General features: G+C 38.4%; 1 protein-coding gene across 1 annotated transcript in view; it reads right to left on the reverse strand.

The window, feature by feature from the left end:
- LOC101423803 (uncharacterized) overlaps nucleotides 1–25,892 on the reverse strand; it is a 446,281-nt gene that overhangs the window by 311,228 nt on the left and 109,161 nt on the right. The window contains 8 exon segments of the mRNA XM_071210051.1: nucleotides 9,481–9,795; nucleotides 10,370–10,684; nucleotides 10,760–10,833; nucleotides 14,560–14,571; nucleotides 18,595–18,919; nucleotides 19,013–19,245; nucleotides 19,247–19,319; nucleotides 24,112–24,426. Coding sequence (XP_071066152.1) covers nucleotides 9,481–9,795; nucleotides 10,370–10,684; nucleotides 10,760–10,833; nucleotides 14,560–14,571; nucleotides 18,595–18,919; nucleotides 19,013–19,245; nucleotides 19,247–19,319; nucleotides 24,112–24,426 — 1,662 coding nt within the window.

Below are 25,892 nucleotides of genomic sequence, written 5' to 3' on the forward strand. Positions count from 1 at the left end.
TATATGTGAGGTCCCATTCAACCCCACCCCCCCCAACAACACTCGTTCCCATCATCATGACACATCCATTGGATTTGGTAAGTACATCTTTGGGCACCTCTGCACCTCATATACATTGGTTCACATCATGGCCCATACTCTCCTCTATTCCATCAGACACATCTTTTTCTATCCTTTTACTTTCAACCTGTTTGTATCTTGAATTTAAAGTGTATCTCTTGAAGACAGCTAATATTTAGATCTTTTTAAAAAGAGTCTTACAACCTCTGCATTTGTATTTGACTGTTTAATCCATTTGCATTTAATATTGTTCATATAGCTGGATTTTAATCTCCATATTACATTTGTTTTCTATGTATCATGCATCTTTTGTTCTTCTATTCCTACTTTTACTGTCTTTTACTGTCTTTTTACTGTCTTTTTTGGCTTTAAATAAATATTTTCTTGTGTAACACTTTAAATCCTTTAAAGAATTTTTTCACTCCTTTTTTTGATTTATTTTCTTAGTGTTGGCTCTAGAGCTTACATTATACATCTCAACTTAGGATATAATGTAGATTCATAGTAATTTAATTCCAGTGAGATGTAGAAATATTCTTTCTAGCTCTTTTCTCTTTCCCCCTTTTGGTGTTATTATTATACATAATATATTTATATATGTTACAAACCCCAAAAAATAGATTGCTATTTAATGTTATATAATTGTATGCCTTTCTAGGCAGCTTAGATTAGAGAAGAAAGCAATATATATTTATTGCATTTGTTATATTCACTTTCTTATTTACCACTTCAGGTTCTTTTCCTTTGTTCCTATGGATTCAAGTTTTCATCTGGGGTTATTTCCTTACTCCAATACAACTTTGCATCTACTCACCTCCTTTGTGCCTATATATTAGATTTCTGTTTGTTATAGTTCCAACAGAACCATTTTATGATATTGATTTATACAATTGCTTTTTAAATCAGTTAATGGAATAAAGGAAAAGATATACACATTTCATTGTATATAATTCTTTAATTTGCTAATTTTATCTTTTGTCAGTTTAAATCTACTGTTGAGTCCTTCTAGTGAAAATTTTCATGTGGCTCTTTTAAAGATCTTTATCTTATTGTTATTCTTGATGTGATGATGCATTGTTATAATACTTTCCTTTACTAATTTAATATGGTTTCTTTTATTCTTTGAACATATTTATAATGGCTATGTTCAAGTTTCTGTCTGTTAAATCCAATGTCTTGTCCCTACCAAAGGCAATTTCTGTGTTTTTATTCTTCTAATCTATGTATTTATGCACAATTCATTTTAAGCATGAATGCCAAGAGAACTGAATGTAGGAAAGAATGATCTTTTCAACAAATGGTGCTGTCACAACTGTATTTACACACGAAAAGAATGAAGATGGATTCCTTCCTTATACTATATACCCCAACTAACTCAAAATGGATCATACCTAAATCTAAGAGCTAACAAAATAAAACTCTTAGAAGAACACATATGTATATTCCTTGAATTAGGGAGTGGAGTTTTAGATATGACACAAAAAAAGTCAAGCAATGAAAGAAATATAGATAAAAGGCATTATTTCAAAAGTAGAAACTTTCAGACCCACCAATACAGCTTTAATAAAATAAACAGATAATGACAAGTGTTGGTCAGGATGCAGAAATTTGGAACCCTCATGTATTGCTGGTGGTAATGCAAAATGGTGCAATGAATATGAAAAGTAGTTAGCAGTTACTCTCTATGTTAAATATAGTGTGGTCATATGAACCAGCTATTCTGCACCAAGGTATACCTAGCAGGAATATCACCCAAATAAGTAGAAATGACATATCCCCCTGCAGTTAAGTTTGAAAAGACAAGAGTGTAGATATAATGCTGAGTGTGGGTGGATATAGTGGGCAAATGATATGTGAGCTCCTTTCCAATTGCTTCATTCTCTCAGGGTAAAGTGGGTCAGATTCAGTTAAGACTGAGTAGTGGGACCACTTCTTGGTAATTTGAGTCAAGAGAAGAACAAATGAAATATCAGTTCTGGAGAAGAGGAGAATAATCCTACCAGGAAAGTATAGTAGTATTGTTAAGAAGTGTTAATTCAACATTTAGGATTTGTTTATCACCTTAAATTGGGACCAATACTTTTTCAGTCCTGTCCAACTGCTCCAATGCAGGCAGGGATATGCAGACAGTAGTTTTCCAGTGTTTTATCATGTGAGTTTGACAGAGGAAAAGTGTGGGAAGGGAATTGGAAGTGGTGGCAAGAGACTGAATGTACTGATAGAACATAAAACCTAAAGAAGTGAGCAAGAGAGTAAAGGCATAAAGAAGATGCTGGGAATGAAAAATAATTACAATTTATGGGTGATTGTATGTCTCCATGAGGATGGAATATCCAACAGGGAAGTAATAAAGATAAAACGTAGTGTACTTGAAATCTGGATACCTGAAGTGGTAGAGTTATGCATATTGATCAGGTGAAATACAAGGTCACATGAATAGTAATGGAAGACAGGTGGAGAAAAGTTGACTAAGTTGTCTGCCTGATTGTCAAAGTCAGGATTACTGTGACATAATCAGGGTGGAGAGAAAGAATGCAAGTCTGAGAGTGACATCAATATGCTTACATAAGACATACCTTGGAAAAACTTCCCACAGAATCACATAGTAAAAGGGCAAATCCCACTTGCTTACAACTCTGGAGGACAAGAGAGATGCAAGAAGGACTCCACAAATGCTAAATCAGAAAGAAAGCAATAATCTCCAAAAGCAGGTAGATTTTGTCACCAGAGCTGCCAGTCCAGGCCCCCCCCCTCACTTATCCCACATCATTTGGGAGTCAGGCAGATGCAGCACAGCCTAGATCTCTCCTGTCACAGGCAGACCATAGAGTCACTCAAAGCAGTAAGTTAAAATCCCACACAATCCAGGCACATGGACCTAATTTCACAGAGGCCCACGTTGAAGCACAATCTTTTGAAGAGCATACATACAAAAGGGCCCCCACCAGAAAAAGAGAGAGAGAGAGAGAGAGAGAGAGAGAGAGAGAGAGAGAGAGAGAGAGAGAGAGAGAGAGAGAGAGAAGGAGAGAAGTAGGGAGGGAGGGAGACTCAGCAGTGGAACTATTGGCAGTGGATGTGCTCACTCAATCCAGTCACTGTTCATTGGACCACCTAAATGCAAAATCAACCTGTCTGGATAGACTTACCTTTCTGGATTGACCCTATCTTGGGAAGGATATCCTAATGGGGAAGAAATTGGTGGCAAAAGGACCTCACAGAAATAAAAGGCACAGGGGAGGGGACTGAGCTGCTTTAAGGCAGGACAGGGCACAGAATTTAAAGTATAAGAAAAAGGGGGCTCTAAGTGAGGAGGAGAATTTACACAAATCATAGAAATTTTTGAGAAAATTCTGCACAAGACAATCAGAACAGATCAAGATTCCAAGAGGAGGAACAGAGGAAAGGAAACTTTCTCCTGGAGATGGAACATTTTCACAAAAATTCAAATCTTACAAAATTGTACTACATAACCAAGGCAACAATCAGATGAAGAGAGCTGGTAAAATCTAAAGAGTTAAACAGAGGCTACCTAAAGGTCCAGAATAAGTTGCATCAACTATCAAAGAAGAGCCTTAACACAAAGGCAAACAACAATAAGATCTTAAGCAGAGGAAAAAACTGTCCTTCAGAGCTAATGTATCAAAAGAATCAGATGCTCAGGTTTTAGACAAAAATTACAAGTCATGCTAACAGGAAGATATGGCTCAGTCAAGGGGCCAATTTGAAGCTTCAAAGAAGATAAAGAATTTGGAAGAACTAATCAAAGAAGTTCAAACAAATCTCCTAAATCAATTAAAGGAGATGAAGGAAAATGGATATAAAGCTAAAGGATATTAAGAAGACAATGTGTAAGCATAAAGAATTTGATAGTTTAAAGAAGAAACATAACGCAATATATGGGAATGAAATGTACAATAATGGAGATTAAAAATAAATTAGAGGCATAGTACAGCAGATTTGAACAGGCAGAAGAAAGAATCAGTGAACTAGAAGACAGGACAAGCAAAACCAGACAGTCAGAAAAACAAATAGAGAAAAGAATAGGAAAAAATTGATCAGTGTCATCAGGATTTGTGTGACAGCATGAAACATGCAAACATTAGTCCCAGGTGTCCCAGAAGAAGAATAAGGAAAAGAGGCAGAAAAAATATTTGAGAGAATAATGACCAAAATTTTCCCAACTCTTATGAAAGACATAGATACAGAGGTACAAGAAGTGCAATGTATTCCAAACCGAATAAACCCTAATAGACTCACTCCAATACATATACTACTCAGAATGTCAAAGCAAAGATAGAGAGAGAATTCCGAAAGCAGCAAGAGAAAAGGAGGTTTTCATGTGTGTTGTGTCAAGTAATCCTCAGTAAGTTTACAAGCTGATTTTTCATCAGAAATCATTGAGGTGGGAAGGCAATGGTATGGTATATTTAAGGCACTGAAAGAAAAGAAACTGCCAGCCAAGCTGTATTTATCTGGAAAAAATGGCCTTTAAAAATGAATGGCAGTTTAAAGTAATCACACATAAACTGAACCTGAGAGTTTGTCAACAAAAGGTCCTTCCTTCAAATATTACTAAAGGATGAAACAAACAACAACAACAAAAAAACAGGAGAGAGTGGCTTGGAGTAGTGTAAAGAATTAAAGGTCTTCAGTACAGGTAGCTAACATGGTAAATGTAAAACCCAATAGTATTGAATCTTCAACATACATCCCTACTTTTAAATTCATATGAGTCAGAGTGCAATTGAGGGGAGCAGATGTGGCTGAAGCAGTTGAGTGCCTTCTTCCCATATAAGAGGTCCCATGTTCAGTCACTGGTGCCTCCTAAACACAAAACAAGAAGCAAACAAATGAAAAGCCAATTCTGGGGAACTGACATGGCTGAGTGTTTGAGTGCTGGCTTCCAACATATGAGGTGTAGGGTTTAATCTGTGGTCCTGGTGTCTCAAAAAAAAAAAAAAAAAAAAAAAGAATATATAAAGGGAAGAAAAGGTAATGTAAGACAAAAACTATATAAAGAGGGGAAACAAGGATTTGGGTGCAGAGATTGTGTATGCTATTGAAGGTAAGTTGGACTCTTTTAAAATTAGTAACATATAGATGTAGGTTGTGTAATTCAAATCCCAGGGTAATCACAAAGGAATCAGACACATCACAAAAGAACAACTATACAGAAAAAGGTGTTTGCAATAAAGGAAGAGAGGCAAAAAAAAGAGAAGATATTACATATAAAAATCAAAGGACAAAATAACTGAAGTAAGTGGCCTATACAATAATAACAGTGAATGTTAATGAAATAAACTCTCCAATCCAAAGGCACAGTAGAAGAATGGCTTTCTATTTTAAAAGTATGATCCAAATATATGTTGTTTACAAGAAACTCGCCTTAGCGCCAAGACACAAATAGATCGAAAGTGAAAGGATGGACAAAAATATTCAATGCAAATATTACCCAATAAAAGAGCTGGGGTAGCTATAGCAATATCAGGCAAAATAGCCTTTAAAGTCAAAAACTGTTATGAAAGACAAAGAAGGACATTAAATATTAATAAAAGGGTCAATTCACCAGGAAAAATAACAATCATAAAAATTTATTTACCTAACCATGATGCTCCAAAGTACATGAGACAAACACTTGCAAAATTGAAGGGAGATATAGAAACCTCTACAAAAATTTGCTAAACAAAATCAAAGAAGATCTAAATAAATGAAAGAACATTCTGTGCTCATGGATTGGAACTCTAGATAGTGTTTAGATGTCAATTCAACTCAAAAAGATTTCCAGCTTCAATGATACCCTGATGAAAATCCCAACAGCCTCCTCTGCAGAACTAGAAAAGCCAATTATTAAATTTATTTGAAAAGGTAAAGGGCCCCAAATAGCCAAAACCATTTAGAAAAAGAAGAACGAGTTGAAAGAAATAAAATTTCTGGATTTTAAAGCTTATTCTAAAGGTACAATATGGTACTGGCACAAGGATAGACATATAGACCAATGGAATCAAATTGAGAGTTCAAAAACAGACCCTCACACTTAAAGGCAATTGGTTTTTGACCAGACCGCTAAGTCCCCTCAATTGGGAAAGAATAATCTCTTCAACACTTATGCGAAAGAATAAACAAGGACCCTTATCTCATGCTACATACAAAAATTAAGTCAAAATGATTAAATACTTAAACATAAGAACCAACTATAAAGTTCCCAGAAGAAACTGCAGGGAAACATCATCAGGATTTTGTGTCAGGCAATGATTTCTTAGAATTTATATCCAAAGAACAAGCTGCAAAAGAAAAAAATAGATAAATGGGACTTCAACAAAATTTAAAACTTCGTGTGTCAAATGACTTTACCATGAAAGTGTAAATATAAACTACTCAATGAGAGAAAATACTTGGAAACCACATATCCAATAAGGGTTTAATACTCAGAATATATAAAGACACCCTACAATTCAACAATAAAAAGCATCCATTTTTTAATGTGCAAAAGGCTTGAATAGACATTTCTCCAAAGAAGAAGCACAAATGGCTAAAAAGCAAACAAGAAGATGCTCGATATTACTAACAATTAGAAAAATGGAAAACAAAACCACCATTTCTCATCCACTAGAAAGGCTACTGCATAAAAAAAGAAAGAAAGAAAGGAAACTACAAGTGTTGGAGAAGATGTGGAGGAATGGGAAAGCTCATTCATTGATGGTGGGAATGTAAATTGGTGTAACCACAGTGGAAGACAGTTCGGCAGTTCCTCAAAAAGCTAAGTGTAGAACTACCATATGACCTGGTAATCCTTCTACCAAGTATAGACCCAAAAGAATTGAAAGCAGGATGAAAACAGATATTTGCACACCGATGTTCATAGGAGCATTATTCACAATTACCAAAAGATGGAAGCAACCCATCAACCAATGAATGGATAAACCAGATGTGGTCTACACATACAATGGAATATTATTTAGTGTTAAAGCTGAAAGAAGTTCTGATTCATGTGACAACATAGATAAAGCTTGGAGACATTATGCTGAATGAAATAAGCCAGACACAAAAGGACTAATATTGTATGATGTCACTGAAATAATTAGAATAGGCAAACTAATAGAGTTTAAAATAGAATATAAGTCTGGATTGGGGGTAGGGAATAGGGAGTTAATGCTTAATTTGTAGAGAACTTCTATTTGAGTAGGTTGCAAAATTTTGGAAATGCATTGTGGTAATGGTAGCACAACATTTTGAGTATGATTAACAGCACTGAATTATACAGGTGAATATAGTTAAAGGGAAAATTTTAGGTCATATATATGTTATAGAATAAAAATTAAAAGATAAAATATAGGCCTGTACAACACAGTGAACCCTATTGTTAATGATGGATTGTAGTTAATAGTACAATTATAAAAATGTTCTTATATGATTTATAACAAATGTACCTCACTAATGCAAGGTGTTAATAATAAAGTGGTATATCAGGGAAAAATACATTCTGATGTAAACTATGGACTGTAGCTAATACTACAATTTTAATATTTTTCTATAATTATAATAAAAGTGCCATACTAATAAAAAGTGTTAATAATGGAGAGGGGAAGATTATAAAGGAACACTGTAAGTTTACATGAGTTTTTTATAAACCTATAATTTCTCTAATTAAAAAAAATTTTTTTAAACTAATGAGTAAAAAGGGCACAAGGAAACTGGGGAGTTATGGATATTGTAATGGTTTCTTGGGTGTATAAGTCAAAACTTACTTAGTTACACACATATCAAAATATACCTTTCAAATATATGTGGTTTATTATTATTAAAACATAATAATGCTGTTAAAAATTTTTTTTAAAAGAATATATCTGGTTCTGAAATCTCCAGTGATGATGGAGGGTGACCATCAAGTTGGTTAGGCACATTAAGCACATGAAGAGAGTAGTATACATCAATGGCATAAATTTCAAAGGAGTTATGACTATTTAGAATAATTTCAGAGGAGAATGATTTGGGGTATCAGTGGGGATCAAAGAAGATACTGATGCCACCTCTAAACCCAAAGGTTTGTGGACGATATGAAAAATAAGCAGCCTCTACTTGTGTGACTGCATGGAAAGCACGGTCACCAGGGGCTAGTTAGGCTTTGTTTAGCATAAGAAGTTGAAAGGATATTTAAGGACATAGGAATATTTGCTAATAGATAGAGATAGGCAGAAAATTTGAGAGGAATCAGCAAAATATTTTAGGAGAGTAGGGGAGGTAAGAGGGTACGAGGGGTGAGTTGTGGATTAGGACAGCATTATGAGGCTATAGGTTCAATGGAAACTGGAGTCTTGAGCTTCTAGTGGGGCGTGTGGCAAACAAGGACGAGAGGCCACAGGGCATCATTGTGAGGGTCTTTGCTAAGGGGTTTAGCTGTCCTTTACATACACTGGCCTCCTCAGCATAAGCAAAGCCTAAGAAACTCTCTGGCTCCTTTTCCCATCCAGGTCATCAAGCCTCTCTCTTGCTCTGGGTCTCTCTGCTCTGGACCTACTGGCTTTTTCAGTTTCTCAAACACCCATCCTTTATCTCACCCCAGGGCTCCGGACTCGCCCTTCCAGACTGGTCAAAATATCCTTTCACCTTTTCGGTTTTTTTTTCTTTAGTTACTCCTACTCATCTTTAGGATTTTGCTTAAGCATCCCTTCCTCACCCCACTAAGAACTGTGTTCTTCCTTTACTCCTCAGGGCATCTGAAACCTTCCATTATAACACCTTTACATGTTTACTCCATGGAACTTGATCTTATCAGCGTGGTTATGCATATATTTTTGTACATTTTATCCCCATCCCTGTAACAGGGCCTTCCAAATAATTGGGGGTCAGTAGCGATTTGTAGGCTGACCACCTGACTTAGAGCTCTGAAGATCACAAAATGCATCAACAGATTTGAAAGGGCAGTGCTTTGGAAAAGGCATTGACAGGATTTCTAGTTCTGGCACTTATGAAAAGAGAGACTGAGCACTTCACTAAAGCTCCTTTCACATTAGGTCTCAACTGAAAATTGATCATCATCATACCTATTGAACCGGCCTTCTGTGAATACTAAATATTATTCTGAGTGTAAAAGACCTAGCATATGCCTAGTGAATGCTCATTATAAATTAGGGCCATCTCTTATGATCCTTCTTTGGGAAAAAAACTCCAGTGAACACAATTTTGTTTCCACTACAATACAACCATAAAATGTCTTCTCCTCAATCCCCCAGGTGTTTTAATTTAATATTGGACCTTTTATCACATTCTAGTTTTTCAGAAAATGTTGGGTCTGGTCTAAAAGATTTGGATAGATGCATTTGTAGGCTCAATGTGAAATTTAAACCGTATAACTAAAACATAAATTTTCATTAAAAACATGGAAAGGTGGTACATACCACTCAAGTTGGACAAAAGAGTCACCTGCACAAATGACGTGAGCTGCTTCATTGGGAGAGCATGAGCTGGGGTCCCAGGCATCAGAAGCACAGTGCCAGAGTGTGGGGTCACTTTTCCGACACTGGATTCCATCCACCCAGTGGGGCTGAGAAGCCGCCCTGATGCCAGTAGAAACACTGAGATCCCCGGTGTCCCCACAGCCCAGCTGCCTGCAGATCACAGCCAGCGTGGTGGGCTCCATTGGGCTCCTGCAGACACTGCCCCACGTCCCGTTGTAGAAGACCTCCAGCCACCCAGCGCAGTCGTGGTCCTCACTCACCAGCCTGAGGGCCAGGAACTCTGCAAGTGAAGACGGAGAGGGTGAGGGACTGTGGCCTATGCAGTGGGCCTTAAAGCTCTGACCCTTCCATTAATCCAGGTCATCGACCTGCTTGTCTCAGGCACTGCAGGAGAGACTAACACCGTGGGAAGGGTTCTCATATCCCCTCTGAATCGTTTTCTTAATCAGTGCATTGTTCCCTCTGCTTGGGCCATGCCAGGTGTAGGGACCTTGTAACGACTGGGTCTCAAGGGAGGTGAAGCAGCTCTCAGGGTCCTGCCGAAATCCCTGGGAGGTGCACTGCGGTGAACCAGGTGTGCAAAGGGATTGACAAGTCGTCCCTCTCTCCCTTTTTAACTATGACTGAAGGGCGAGTCCTATTTTCATTTTGGAAACACTAGAGAACTCTACCTTGTCAGGTGAAATCCGTGCAGGAAGAAACCCTTCACGGCCATTTGAGAAACAAGAACCTGGAGGGGAGCCCCTCGTGCTGTGGGTGATTCAGCTCGTGCTTCCCGCGGGCCTAGACCCACCCCTTTTGAGACTGGGCTGCCCCCCCCCCCCCACCAGATGTGGGCAAGAAGGAGGGCAGACCTGAGCAGACCACCCCCGCGTCCTCCTTGTGTCTGCAGTCGTGCCGCCCCCAGCCCCGGGAAGGGCACTTCCACACGTGGGACTCCTTTCCTGTGCAGTTGAGGTGGTCCAGCCAGATGGGCCCCGATCCCGGCCCGAAGTGAGCGGAGACGGTGGCCCTGACGGCCACCCCACAGCCCAGCTGTCTGCACACCACGTGGGCATCGCTCAGGTCCCAGCCGTCATCACAGATGGTGCCCCAGGAGCCCTGGTGAAGGACCTCCACTCTGCCGGCACAGCGACCGCCCCCGTCCGCCAGGCGGAGCTGTCTGCTCCCTGAGAGAGAGAGTCAGGTCAGTGGGGGCGTTTTTACAGGATGGGAAGGGCTTCCTGGCCCCGGGGCCCCTTCACCTGAGCAGTTGGCAGCGCTCTTCTCCGAGTCCGCAGAACCCAAGGGATCAGACACAAAGCCATTACACCAGGGCCTCTAGCTGAGTCTGGTTCCCTACAGAAATGTGACCAGAGGTTAAAGGGTTAGAAAACAGGAAATTGAATTAAACTAAATAAAATTAGGAAACGAATATGGCTCAAGCGGTTGGGCTCCCACCTACCACAGAGGTGCTGCCTTGTTGGGTTCTGGTGCCTCTTAAATGACGCTGAACAAACACAGCAGGTGTAAAGAATCAGGGGGTGGGGAGAAACAAATAATTAAAAAAATTTTTTAAAACTCTAATTGTAATTTAGTGAAGTCATCTGAGATAAAAGTTGTAATGTTGGAGGGATGTTACACCTTCAGAGGTAAACTTCATGGAGAATTCTGCTTTAGAGAATGGCAAACCTGCCTATTTTAAGCAAATCATTGCACAGAGAGTTACTTTAGAAAAGTGGACTATAATAAAACTTGTTGGTACCACTGTGGAACTACCAAGGCAGCAAGAAGTTTTGGAACCCAGCTCTGAGAGAGATGAAGGTCAGAGGCGGGTGCCTTCCCAGTGGAGGGATTTGCCAGTGCAAAGGCAATAAGGTGAACCTGAAAAGCTTAGCAGAGGTTTTGCCAGACTCACAAGGCTGCCAGAGCACAAAGTATAATCCAGAGTCCACCAAGCATAAAGAGCTGCATTAAACAACCAGAAGACTTGTACAGTAGAAGGAAGTGTGACCATTCTTGTAAGGATGAATGCCTGACTTCTAATCCTATAACTTCCCTTTAAATAAGGTGATCTGTCCCGAAATTAGGGGCCTGCAAGATGCAAAATGAAATCCTTTCTAAAGGGCTACTACAACTTTTCATATACAATGTTTATCAATAAGTTAAAATAAGAAAATACCTAGAAATTTAAAGCAGAGATTTGACTAAAAACGAAGCAGAAAAGGAGATATTAGAAAGGAAGTCTCAGGTCAATCTGTTATTGGAGCTACCTGCAGGAGACTCTAAATAACTTTGATTCAAATATTCAAGGAATTATATGACATTATTAGTATTTTGGCAGAAAAATGTAAGCAAAGAGTCCGTTGGAATTTCTACACCTAAAATAGTAATTGAAATAAGAAACAAGAGAATTAATGTAAAAACACATTTGATGAGCAAAGATAGAAACAGTGAAATGGAAGCCCCATGAGAAGAAAACACATAGGATGAAACACAGAAAGTCAAAAGAATGGAAATTATAAAAAAGGAGCATGAGAGATATTGTGAAAATTCTAACACTCAAATAGAAGAAGTTCTACATACACATACACAAAGTCGCAACTAAAAGTAGAAACTGGAAAATCCACTATTGTAGTTGGATAATTTAATGCATGTTTGGTGGCATTTAGGCATGTGCACACATTCATTATTCCATACCACATCCATTGAGAGGTCGGAACTATGCTTCCTTCCGTGAATCTGGGACCTTGGTGAGTGGCTTGAATCAGTAGAATGCAGTGAAAGTTACATTGCTTGACCCTCAAGGCTAGGTCAGAAAACTGGTGCAGCCCCTCTGATTTATGTAGAATGTTTCCTTTAGGGGAAATTTGGCTCTATTGACACTGTCATGCTGCAGAGGCCATTGCAGGGACTCTGATCACAGCCTAGCTGACAGCCAACATCTACTGCCACTGGGTGAGAGTGCCATCGTTGGTTTCCAGCTCCATCGAGCTTTCAGATGACTCTGGTGCCAGCTAACATCTGCCTGTAGGCTCATAAAGATCCCAACTGAGAACTGTCAAACTGAGTCCTTTCCAATTTCATGACCCAGGATATCAAAGGAAAAGTACATTGTTGTTGTGCTTTTAAGTTGCTAAGTTTCGGGGGGAAATGTGTTATGCAGCAATGGTAACCAGAACATTTAGACTTGCCATGTTACCCAGGAGTTCGACTACAAATGATTTACTAAAGAGAAATGAAAAAATTTGACTTCCTGGATATGCATACCTGGTCATACATCATTAGTCATTATAGCCATGTATTGGGATGCCACCTAAAACAAGCATCACTGCCTTTGGTACAAGGCAGCAGACAGATGTTGGAAGGACCTCCAAGAGACTATTATCAGAATTTGATGAGGACTTACAGGAAGTGAGGAAATGTGATCAGAATCTGGAAGCAAAATAGAAGAGTGATCTGTGTTATGTAAAATAAAATGGTTCTTTAAAGTGGGTAGTTGAGGTTATTTGCTACACAGTGATAGAGAGCAGAAATGCTCCTGTGTCAGCAACTAATAAAACATGCCAACAAAAACAATCATTTAAATATTTAGCATATTTGAATGGTGTGATGTAACAAATATGCATGCCCAAACTGCAGACTACACATTAGTATCCAGAGCATTTAGGCTATTTACTAAGTCTGATCATATGCTATGCTGAAAATGGAGTCCAAAATTTTTTGAAAGGACTGAAATTACAAAACACATGCTTTTTATGACAGTAGAGTTAAACTAGGACCAAACAAAAGGAGAACTAGTAAAATCAACTATATTCAGGCCCAATATTCATGAAATAATATACACGTATATTGAGTACATTTTGCCAACTTTACAAATTTATGAACCTGTGTAACCACTACCACAATCAAAATATAGAGCATCTGCATGACCCATATACCTTCTCAGCAAATAAATGCCCCACAACCACAAACCTAGGGAAACACTGATCTGTCTTCTCTGACAGTAGCTCAGTGTTATGCTTGCTAGGATCTAATGAAATTAATCAATATGAATTCCTTTTTGTATAGCTTATTTCATGTGTTTCTTGTTTCATTTACTAATTTTTTTATATATATTCGTTCAGTTGCATTTTTTAGTAGTTTGTTCTTTGTTTTTGTTGCTAAAATGCCTTTCATTATATGAGGGCGTTTAACCATTCTTTTGTTAATAAAAAATAAGTTGTTTGCAATTTTTTGCTATTGTGAATAAAGATGCTATGACTATTCATGCCCTAATCTTTTTGTGTACATATGTTTTCATTTCTGCTGGGTAAATATCTAACAGTAAAATAGTTCTGTAACATGCTAAATATTTTTTTCAAAGGTTCATTCCATTTATTATTTATCTCCCCCCCATAATTATTTGCTTTGTGTCTGTTCTTTGTGCTCTTGTTTTTCTTTTAGGTGGTACCAGGAACCGAATCTGGGACCACCCATGTGTGAGGGAGATGCCCAGTCGCCTGAGCCACCTCTGCCTCCTTGTCTTTTGTTTACCATTGTGTTTTGTTCTTCTGTCTCATTGTTATCATCTTATTATGTCATCTATTTTTAATTTTTAATTTTTATGTTTTTGAAATTTTTTAGTTATTTCTCTTCCCATCCCCCCATTGTCTGCTCTCTCTGTCCAATCCCTGTGTATTCTTTTGTGTCCGCTTGCATTCTTTTATGTGGCACCGGGAAACTATGCCACTTTTTTTTGTTGTTGCGTCATCTTGCTGCATCAGCTCTCCATGTGTGTGGCACCACTCCTGGGTGAGCTGTGCTTTTTTTGTTTTTCAAGAGGGGCGACTCTCCTTGCGGAGCATACTCCTTGCGCATGGGGTATCCCTACACAGGGGACACACCTGCGTGGCACAGCACTCCTTGCACAGCAGCACTGTGCATATGTTGTCTCACCACATGGGTCAGGAAGCCCTGTGTACTGAAGCCTGGACCTCCTATATGGTAGGCAGATGCTCTATGAGCACCAGCCTGCCACGTCAGCTCGCTGTCCTGCCTATCGCCTTTAGGAAGCACTAGGAACAGAACCTGGGACCTCCCATGTGGTATGTGGGCACCCAACTGATTGAGCCACATCTGCTTCCCCTAAATGTATGTTTAACTAAAAAAAGAATTCTTGATTTTCTGAAGTAGTTTTATCTTTTTACATTACCACCAACTAAATGTGGATTACAGAAATCTTAATAAGGAACTTTCTATAGCATCAGCTATGTCCAGTGTGGGATTAACAATTCAGACTGTGCAAGAGGATAAGGAGGTTTGCTGTTCAGTGACTGATTTGGCTAGTACTTTTCTTTTAATTGTCCCTTTGCAAAACAGACAAAATAATTTACATTCATTTTGAAAGACTATGATCAATTTACTGTGCTCCCATGACGATATTTCATTCTGCTTATTGTTACAACCCAAACTGAGGGACAATGTACATAAGAATTAGCCTATATTCTTAAAAATTGTCAAAACAAGATTCAGGAAGCATACTATATTAAAGGAGACTACAAGGACAGAGCAAGTGAATGCAGCACATGACCTTAATCTCCTGCTGAAAAGGTCATACTTGGAATTATTGGCAAATCATAAATAAGGTTTATGGGTTAGGTAAGAGTCACAGAGCAACGTTAATTTCTGGAATTTGGAATTTATACTGTGGTTAAATAAGGGAATTCCTTGAAGTATTTTAGGGAGAGAAGGACACTATATCCAAAATTGCATTTTAACTAATTCCAAATGTTTTTTTGTATATATTCAGTCAGAAAAGAATCAAAAGAAAGAGGGAGGAGGGAATGTTGCAAAATGCCAACATTTGGAAAATCTGAGTGAAGGTTAAATGGAAAAACTTATACTATTCTTGCAACTTTCATTAAAGTCTCAAATGTCAAATTAAAAAAAAAATAAAGATGAAGGCAGGCTTCATCTTTCTTAGGGTGCCGTCACATAAAGAAATACTAAAAAGTATTTTATAAATGAAAATGAATGCAGTAATTGAGGAAGAAATGAAGAACATCAATAAGGAAAATAGGAGGGAATTTAAAAACATGGATAGGAAAACAGATATGGTTCAAGTGACTGAGCTCGTGCCTACTACATGGGAGGTCCTGAGTTTGGTTCCTGTTGCCCCCTGGAGAAGAGGAGCAAGACAGCAAGCTGATGTGATGGGCATGTGTGATGGGTGATGTAATGTGGAGACTCAAAGAGGAAGATCAATAAGAGACACAACATAGCAGGAGTTGAGGTGACTCAAGTGATTGAGCGCCTCTCTCCCACATGGGAGGTCCCTGGTTCGGTTCCTGGTGTCTCCTAAAAAGAAGATAAACACACAAAGAGAACACATAGCAAATGGTCACAGAGAGCAGGTTGTGAGCAGAAAGCATGTGCAAATGACAGGGAATAAATAAACAAAAATAAATCTTTAAAAACAAAAAAACATGGATAGTAATTGGTGAGATTTTGATAATTTTTTGTTTTTATGTTTTTACATAAAGGTAGTTAAAATGAAGACTAAACACTCTAAAATAAGAAAAAAATACAATAAACAACCTACTGGAGAAGAAGATACAGTAATAAAGTCTACTTAGTTTAACAACAACAACATAAATACTAATATGGAGATAAAATGAACAAAGGAAGATTCTTTTTTTAAAAGAGAGAAATAGGGAAAGGGCTTATTTACTACAAATATGTCTGTAATTGTATTAAAGGTAAGTGGACTAAATATACAAATTTAATTTAAAGATTGAGTAACTAAAAACAAATACGACTCAACTTTATGCTACTTATGAATGACATGCCGTAAACATTAGCACACATAAAGGTAAAATACAAAATGATGAAAAAGAAATGCCATGCAAAGAAATTTGTTTTGTCTATGTTTTAATATCAGACAAAGTAGACTTGGTGGAAAGAAAAGTTACTAGAGATATAGAAGGATATTTCATAATTATAAATAATGAATCTTACAAGAAGGAAAGCAGTTCTAAATTTGTATGTTACTAAAACAAACCTTGAAATGAATGAAGCAAAATTGAAAAAACACAAAAGAGAAATAGACAGTTATATATAGAAACTTTAACACAGTTGTCAATAATTGGTGGAACGTAAAACAGAAAAAAGTGAGTATATATATGGATTGGTTGAATAATATGATTATTAAATTTGATATATATATATATATATAAACCTGCAGCCAAGAAATATAGAAAATGCCTTTTTACATGAATATGGACAATTTAACAAAATATACTGCATTTTGGGCCATTAATCTCAAAGAATTTCAAAGGGTTGAAATCATAATAGTGTCTCAGTTTACAGTGGAATTAAGTTAAAAATTAATTTTAAAACATGAATTAGCAAATTTTCAATTACTTGGAAATTAAATAAAGTTTTAAATAAACAATGGAAATAAGAATAACTTTTTATCTAAATAACAATAAATAACAATAAATATTTAAATAACAATAAATATCTAAATAAGAAAATAAAGTCTATTGATCTAAATCCCTCAAATCTGTATTAGAGTCAAATTTATAACCTTAACGAATGTATTTTTTTTAAAGAAAGTCTGAAAATCATTGTTATAAATATTCACATCTGAAAAGTAAAAGAACACCAAACTCAAAAGATAGAAAGCAGAAAACATAAAGATAATCAGAGAAATCAATGAAATATAAAGCAAATAAAGAGCTAAAATCAATTAAAATATTTTTTTTGGAAATTTGTCATCTTTTAGTATGATTGATGATGGAAGAAAAAAGATAAAGCAGATAGTCCAACAATAGTAAAGAAAAAAAATGGTATATTACTACAGAGGCTACATGCATTGAAAAGATAAGAGTATATTATGAACAATTCTTTTGCCAACACTTTTGAATAATTAGCTGAAACGGACAATTTCCTTGAAAAATTCCACTAACAAAAATGACATGAGACTACTGAAAATGTGAATAATCCTCAATTTATTAGATATTGACTTTGATTAAATGTTTTCAACAACAAAATGAACCAACTAAACAAACAGCAAACAATTTCCAGGCCTAGATGGTTTTACAGAAAGTTAATAGCATTGCATCAAATTAAAGTTTCCTGAATTTAGTAACTGTATAGTTCTATACATAAATGTCCTTGTATATATGAAACACGTGTGGAAGTACCAAAGAAAAGGGACATGCCTGTAAATACCTCTCAAATGGATCAGGGAAAAAACTACCTGCAATTTGTATATATGACAAAATGTTAAACAGTGATTCTGGATGAAGGTGATAAAGAAGGTATTTATATCGTTCTTGAAACTTTTCTGTGAGTTAATGATTATTTAAAAATAAAAAGTTAAACAATTGAGAATATAAAAATAGTTAACACCAAACCCTTCCAGAGAAGTAAATGAAGAGGGAAAATTTTCCACTTCTTTTATAAGTCAAAATCATGATATAAAAGAAGCGAAATTACAGATCAACCTCTCTAATGCACATAGAAGAAGAATTCATGAAGAAATATTAGCAAATTGAATCCAGAGATATATATTAATTAATATACACCAAAAATTGTGGCTTGCCCCAGAAAAGCAAGTTTACCATAACATTTGAATATCAAATCTGCAAAATGTACCATATTAAAAAAGTTAAGAAAAAATCATATATCCATCTCATTAGATATGTAAAAGGCATTTGATAAGATTAAACACCTATGCATAATAAAATCTCATAGTATAATTAAAACAAGAGGGATCTTCCTAAGTCCAACAAAGACCACATACAAAAACCCTGGGACAAATATAAAACTTAATGGCGGAATACTGAAAGACTATGGCCTATGGTAAAGAAGATGATAATTATATTCTATATAATTATATATATATAATATATACATTTTCATTTGACATTTTAACAAAGATCAAAATCAGTTCAACAATTCAAGAACAAGAGATTAAAAGTTAAGGAATTGAAGAGGAAGAACAACAATCACCATGACATGCCCCACTCTTGATGGTGGCTTTTGTATACTCTGTGCTCTTCCGGGAATTCCACTCAAGGGGCCTCCTGAGTACCACTTAGCCCTCACCTGCCTCTTACCTGAGCAGATCACAGAGGCCGTATTTCCATGGGTGCAGTCAGGGATCCCCAGGGCAGTCTCAGGGCATTGCCACAAAAAGGATTCAGTCCCTAAGCAGTGAAATCGGTGTTTCCAGACTCCATGAACTCTTTCCACAAAATATGCTCCTTCTGGGGTAGAGCTGGCGACTCCACAGCCAAGCTGTTGGCAAACCACATTGGCATTGACCATGTTCCAGTGGGATGCACAGAGTGCTCTCCAGCCTCCAGAAATATTCATCTCCACTTGTCCCTCACACTGAGAGCTGCCATTTTTCATGAGCCGCACTTCAGTGAACTCTGGCAGGAGAAGAGAGGGTTTCAGTAAAACCTCATGTTTTTCTTACCCCAATAAGGTATGGGGACAGGTCAAAATCTTGCTGTGAGTCTCACCTGAACAGACAATGTGAACTGCCCCACCGTGGTTACAAGTGTTTCCAGGGCAGGGCACTTTAGGGCAGAACCAGAGCTCTTGCTCCTGCCCCTTACATCGGAATCCTTCAGCCCAGACCTGACCTTCAGCCTCTTGGAAGGGCACGTCCCTCACTACAGACACAGCCTTGCCACACTGCAGCTCTGCACAGATGACCTGGGCAGTGGGCAACGTGAAGTTCCTGTCAGACACGAGTCCAGTCTCCTCCAGAATGCACTTCCACTCGCCCTGAGCAGGGTCCATCCCCTCCCGCTAGATGCACAAATCCTAAGGGAGAAAAAATAAACCCAGGGAGTGGTCATCGTCTTGGCTTGGCATTTGGAAGTGACATCTTACAAGCAGTGGTGTGAAAGTCTCCACTCCCACCCAGGGATGGAGCATGGGGAGAGGATTCAACAGTTGGTATCTGAATACATCATCCATGAGTACGTTTCTGAAGACAGATCCAGGAGGGATTTTCAGGGTCATTTCCAAACTGCTGAATTCCAAGAACATATACGTTGCAGTCAGCAAAAAGTTGATTTCCTTATCTGTGGTCTTATACCCAGGCGATGCTCTGAGAACATTCATTTTATGAATTTTACTCTTATCACTTCCCTGTTCAAAGAGTTAAGATCCTAGGGCCCCAGGCAAAGAACAGAACAATGAAGCTAAGAACTGCACTGGCCAATTTATCTTTTTTCTCAGAAATCCTTCCAATTTTCATCAAGGAAGATGATGCACAAGTCCCTTGGGAGGGTTCTATATTTTCCTGAAGATTAGGGCCTTATCTCAGAACTTAGCAAGGAGGTAGTGCTATTCAATCAGGTTTGAGCCATTGACCAGTATTTTTGAAAGCTAGAAATATGCCATTTACTACTGAATATGCTTGGTTTATCTAATGAAGACAATCAGGAATTATAGGGCTGAAGGAAATTGCAAAGTAAGTGGGTATTGAAACTTGGGTGCCAAAGCAAAAAGAGCAGAACCACCCGAGAGGTAAAAAAAAAAAATTATACAAAAGTTACAAAAGAGGACATGGAGCAAAAGAGGGTAGAGACCTATAAGGAAGAGACCCAAGTTTATAATGTCATTTCCTGAGGGTGGAAGTCTGACCAGCATTATCTCCCATCCAATCCTCAAGTGACTGACGAGTGGGAAAGCTGTAGAAAGACTGATGACTCAAGAGAAGAACTTCATGTATTACAACTAGTCCACTTCTATGGTTTCACATTTTATTTTTTTGGGTACTTTTTGATGGTGACTAATTCCAAGAATTTCTTAGATACCAATATGAAATAGAAGTTGTATACAGGTGAGCCTAGATATTCAGAAAGTTCAAAGTGTTATAGGAGTGGGGGAAGGGAGCCAGTAGTCCTCCACATTTTTCTTGAACCTCTGGGATTTTTCCATGAACCTTGGTGAGCTTCTCAGTGGGAGTTCACAAATGCTTGCTTTGCACCAGCCAACTAGATGGTAAAATGAGACCCCTGTCAAAGTAAAAATGCATGGCTTGCTTCTTATTGTACTCTGATTCCCAAAGACATCAATGCTGCCATTGCCAGGATTATGAGGAGGTTAGAATGGATTCTCTTGAAGGAGAGGTGGGGGAAAAGGAGAGGAACATTAATACCCATTTTTCTCAGTCCTACAACATGTCATATCCCCAGTAGTCATCTTCTCTGTTAGCTGACAGGCATTTAAGCTTTCTGTTTAGATTGTCTTTACTCCAAGCTGTGATCATGTCTTATTTTTTCATGTGCACTGTAAAGTTTTCCATCATGTCTCAAAGTAAAGGTTTTAGAAAATAGAAAGCAAAGCAAAAATAGCAACGTAAAAAGCTTACATCTTAGCAACTAATCAATATAAGGTTTAAATGTACTCATTGAGTACTCTTGAACCAAGAATCAGATTTATCTTTTTCACTATTTTATCTCCAGAAACTACTTCAGTTTCTGTATCATAATATTAACTAATTCAATATTTGTTGATGAATGAAAAAAACTTCAATATTACCCAAACACCTTAAATTATATTTATTTCCCATTTAAGTATGAGAAAAAGGCCTTCTAATACTGTAACAGTGAGGTAAAAAGCACTCTTTGGATTCATTCTCTTCTTTTTCTATTCTTTTTTTTCAATGGTAAATTTTGTAGCTCTCAAGAATATTGGTGGCATGGCTTGATTCAGATTGAATAGTACTACGTCTTTGCAAAGTTCTGAGATAATGCCCTAATTCTCAGTATAAAATAGAACTCTCCAAGGGACATGAGCATCATCACCTTAATGAAAATTGGGAGCATTTCTGAGAAGGAGACAGCTCACCCAGGGCAGTGTTACTCTTGGCATGGGCCAATGGGACCTAAGCCTCCTATAGCCCGATATTCATACAGTGAATGTTCTTAGAGCATCTGACTTGGAATCAAGCACTCTACTGGACAAAGTTCCTGAAGTGACCCCAGTAGCACTATCTGTCAACTTTACAACTCATTCACTTATCTAAAAAATATTTATTGAACATTATGAGATATGACGTATTATGTGTTCATGAAATAATGAATATCCAAAGACCTTTTGGAAAAAATGTGTAATTCAGAAATCTCAACCAATGATAAACTCTACACAGAGGTGATCACTGTCCATTATCTCAGGGACTGAAGAACAGTGTCACAAATAATGAAATGCAAACAGTACACACTCTGGGTGTGATTCAGGTCTGGGCATACATTTTTCTCTCAAACCAAGATCATTTAATCAAAAGATCGAAGATACTGTGAAATGAGGTGCTCCTTATCTTATTATAACTTATTATAATTAAATAATATCTTATTATAACTTTTAATTGAAAAAATACATCTTTTTTTGTATGTCTATAGTATATAGGAATCTATAGAAAATTATTCTCTTTCCCTTTCTCAGATGCTCAAGGTAAATAATGCCTTCACTTTACTTTGTAAACCTTCCTTATATCTGTCTTTCTGTATGCAAGAATATATTATTACATGTATTACTCCTTTCTAATTTGCAACAGGAAAACCCCAGAAGTTTGCATGCTGCAGTCAGTCCATCTAACCTCTACTATTTGGATCTGAGATTTTTAGTTATTTGACAGGGTAGCCTTCCATTTGAATCCTGAAACACTCTCTGTGCATCCTGGAGAATGGAATCTGTCATGTTCTGAGTATGATTTGAAAGGCCCGAGATGGTCAGCACATACCTGGAATGGGCAATTACTGTGGTCTCCTGAAACAGTGTGTCTTCTCCATCTGAGGTGTAAACAGTTCCTGCTCTGAGCTTTGAGACATAACGCAAAGCAACTCACTGTCTGAGGCTTTTGTTGAGACATAAAACATTACTTCGAAAATGCAGAATATATTAATCAGGATGCTCTCATGGGCAAATGACAGAAACCGCACTCAATGAGGTTTGGTAACAAAGCTGGCATGGCTGATGGATGAGCTGACTTCCCAAAGGAAAGCTTGAGGAATGGGGACCAAATGCTTCCATGACTTTCCCTCCCTGAATTCCTTTTTAATCCCTGCTTCTCTTCATTCATCTCTGTTCTTCAGAAAAGCCTTCTCCTCACAGCTGAGACTGCAGACACTGGCCTTCCCTAGGCCATGCTGATCTACAAGAAGAGAGTAAATTATGGGCCAGGACTTCTGTTGGTCCTGCCTGTGTTATGGCCCTTCCCCTGTGACCACACAGCAGGCAGGCGGAGGAGGTAGGAGAAAGGTGTGTGAAGGCAATATTGAGAACTCAATTTAATGGCATTTTACTCAAAATCCAAACATCTTTTCAGAGTGTGAAATGTCCTGGGAAATTTGGTAGGTGCTTTGGGAATGTAAATTGCAACAAAACACATTTCTTTATCTTTTTTTCTAGAGGGAAAGACAAAAAGTATGCAGTTTAAAGACTTGTGAAAAATTTACGTGAACCCTTGATATCAAAAAGAAAGGAAAACTGCTACTTCTGAGAACTGTTTTTTCATGTGAATCAATCCTGTAAGGCAACTTGAATGTTGCAGCTTGATACACGCTTGTCTTTTCTCTCACTGATATAGTTACCCTATGTTCTTATGCAAGTTACTTAATCAAATTTCTTCATCATTCTGAACTCCTCCATATTTCCACTTTGAGTCTCACCACTTGGTCTTCTCTGTCCCTACAATCAGCCTCACAGAACTCACATCGTGTACACAGCGCATTCTCCACCCCATACCTGGTCCTTTGCACAGCTCAGAGAATACTTTATGTGTCCTTTGTCAACTCCTATTGCCATTCTCTCCCCACCTCCAGCTACTCTAAGCCTCCTCCATACTCTTTAAAACTTCCATTTGTCCCCTTACCTCCTTTTTATCAACTAAGCTCCCAAATGTACTTCTCTAACTTTATTGAAGCCATTAGGTATAACACAATAATCTCCTACCATAGAACACACAAATTAATATTTTATTGCACCCACAAATGACTTTCCAGTTCATGCCTGAGTTTCCCTCTAAGGTTTGAGTTTATATGGATGGTGTTTTCAAAGAAAAAAAGGGAGAAAGAATATTTTCAGGTAAAAATGGGAGAAAGAGAACCCTGCAACTTGGAGCATTTTATCCGGAACCCTCTGGTCCTTCCACCCCAGGAGCTATGAGTACTTAATGTATGAGTTTGCAAAGGAGAGTTGCAATTTGACACAAATCTCAAAATTTCTCACTGATTCTTTAACGTTATCCTCTGTGATTCTCTGTTTAATCAGTGCAAAGCTGTGTATCACCATAGATATAGGAACACTCAATTCAGAAACACCCAGCCCTCACAATTGAGAGGAAAGTACATCTTCTTTCTTGTCCCTCCCTTTGGGAGTCTCATGTCACAAAGGGGGTGTGTGTGGCGGTTTGTGAATGTACGATCTTACACTGTAAATTAGAAAAAAAAAATCATGAAGCTTGATTTTAAGTGAGGTGATGCCAGAATAAACTCTTTTTGACCAGCAGTTGAGACTTGCAAGAGGGAATTAAAGAGGCCCATCATTGCTTTAAGCAGAGTTCAGATACCACTGTCCAAGCTAGTGGCCAAAGCACTGACCATACCTGAGCAGATGACTCCTGTGTCGTCCTCGTGAATGCAATCATGTGGCCCCCAGATCGCATAAGGGCAATTTCACACGTGGGACTCCTTTCCAGTGCACTCGATGTAGACCAACCAGACGTATCCTGATCCCGCCCCAAAGCTAGCGGAGACGGTGGCCCTGACGGCCACTCCACAGCCCAGCTGTCTGCACACCACGTGGGCATCGTTCAGGGTCCAGCCGTGGTCACAGATGGTGCCCCAGGAGCCCTGGTGAAGGACCTCCACTCTGCCGGCACAGCGACCGCCCCCGTCCGCCAGGCGGAGCTGGTTGCTTCCTGAGGGAGAGAGTCAGGTCAATGCGGGCGTTTTACTGGCTTGGGAAGATTGTTTCCTACCTGTGGGACAATTAGCTGTGTAGTTGGTAGCACTCTTTTCAGAGGTCACAAACCCGGCGCGATCAGACACGGAGTCATTGCACCAGGGCCCTAGCTGGGTCTGGTGTCAGGCAGAAACATCATGACTAGAGATAAGTAACGTTAGAAAACGGAAGTAGAATTCAACTAAATATTAATACCCTTTTGAAGACATAGGAGAAGAAAGTTATAACGTGGGAGTGATATTTTTAACTTCAGCGGTACCTTCTTTATGGAGAGTTCTGACGATGGCAAACTTGCCTGTTTTAAACAAACCATTGCACAGAGAATGACTTCGTACAAGCTGGAACATATGAATACTGGTTGGCAGCATTTAGAGCTCCCACGGTAGCAAGAATTTTTGAAGGCAAACTTTCAGAAGTAAAGGGCAGAAATGGCGCCTTTTCCCCCCTGAACCATTTGCCATTTCAAAGGTAATAGCTGAGAAACTCGAAAGCTCAACAGAGATTTTGCCAGACTCACTGGGATGGGAGAATACAAAATTATATTTCAAGGTTTGGTAGAAGGAGGGATGCTGTTAAATAACCATAAAACTTGTCCCAAAGAGGAAGAGTGTCATTCCTTATAAGGATGGAAGTCCAGCTTCTAATCCTCTCAATTCACTTTAAATAAGGTGATCTACCCCTAAATCAGGTACCTGGTAGAAACAAAATAAAAATCCTTTCTGATGGATTTATACAATTTTTCTTTCTTTTTTTTAAAAGATTTTATTTCTTTCTCCCACACCCCTTTGTCCCTGTTGTCTGCTCTCTGTGTGCATTCACTGTGTGTTTTCCTGCATCTCCTTGTATTCTCATTAGGTGGTTCTGGGCCCGACACTGGGACCTTCTGGAGTGAGAGAGAGGCGATTACTGTCTTATGCCACCTATACACCTTGTTCTGGTACGTCTTCTTATTTTCTCTCCTCTGTGTCTTTTGTTGTGTCATCTTGCTGTGCCAGCTTTCTTTGTTGGCCGGCACTCCTTTGTTGGGCAGTTTTCCCATGTGGGGTGGCTGTCCTGCGCAGGGTGGCATTCCCACACAGGGCGGCAGTCCTGCATGGGACAGTAATCCCTTGTGGGGTGGCATTCCCAATGGGCTGGCACTTCGTGTGGGCCAGCTCCCCGTGTGGGCCAGCTTGTCCTCACAAGGAGGCCCTAGGCATCAAACCCTGGACTTCCTGTATTGTAGACAGGAGCCCAATTGGTGAGCCACATCCCTTTCCCTGTACAATTTTTCATCTATAATATCTATCAATCAAAAATACTCAGACATACAAAAGAAAAGAAGAGAATTGACCAAAAACCAAGAGGAAAAGGTACACATTAGAAAGCAACTCAAAGGGTAGGTATCTTGGTATTGAAGTTATTTGACAGGGACTTAAAATT

The sequence above is a fragment of the Dasypus novemcinctus genome, chromosome 20 (genome assembly GCF_030445035.2).
Source record: "Dasypus novemcinctus isolate mDasNov1 chromosome 20, mDasNov1.1.hap2, whole genome shotgun sequence".
Lineage (NCBI taxonomy): Eukaryota > Metazoa > Chordata > Mammalia > Cingulata > Dasypodidae > Dasypus > Dasypus novemcinctus.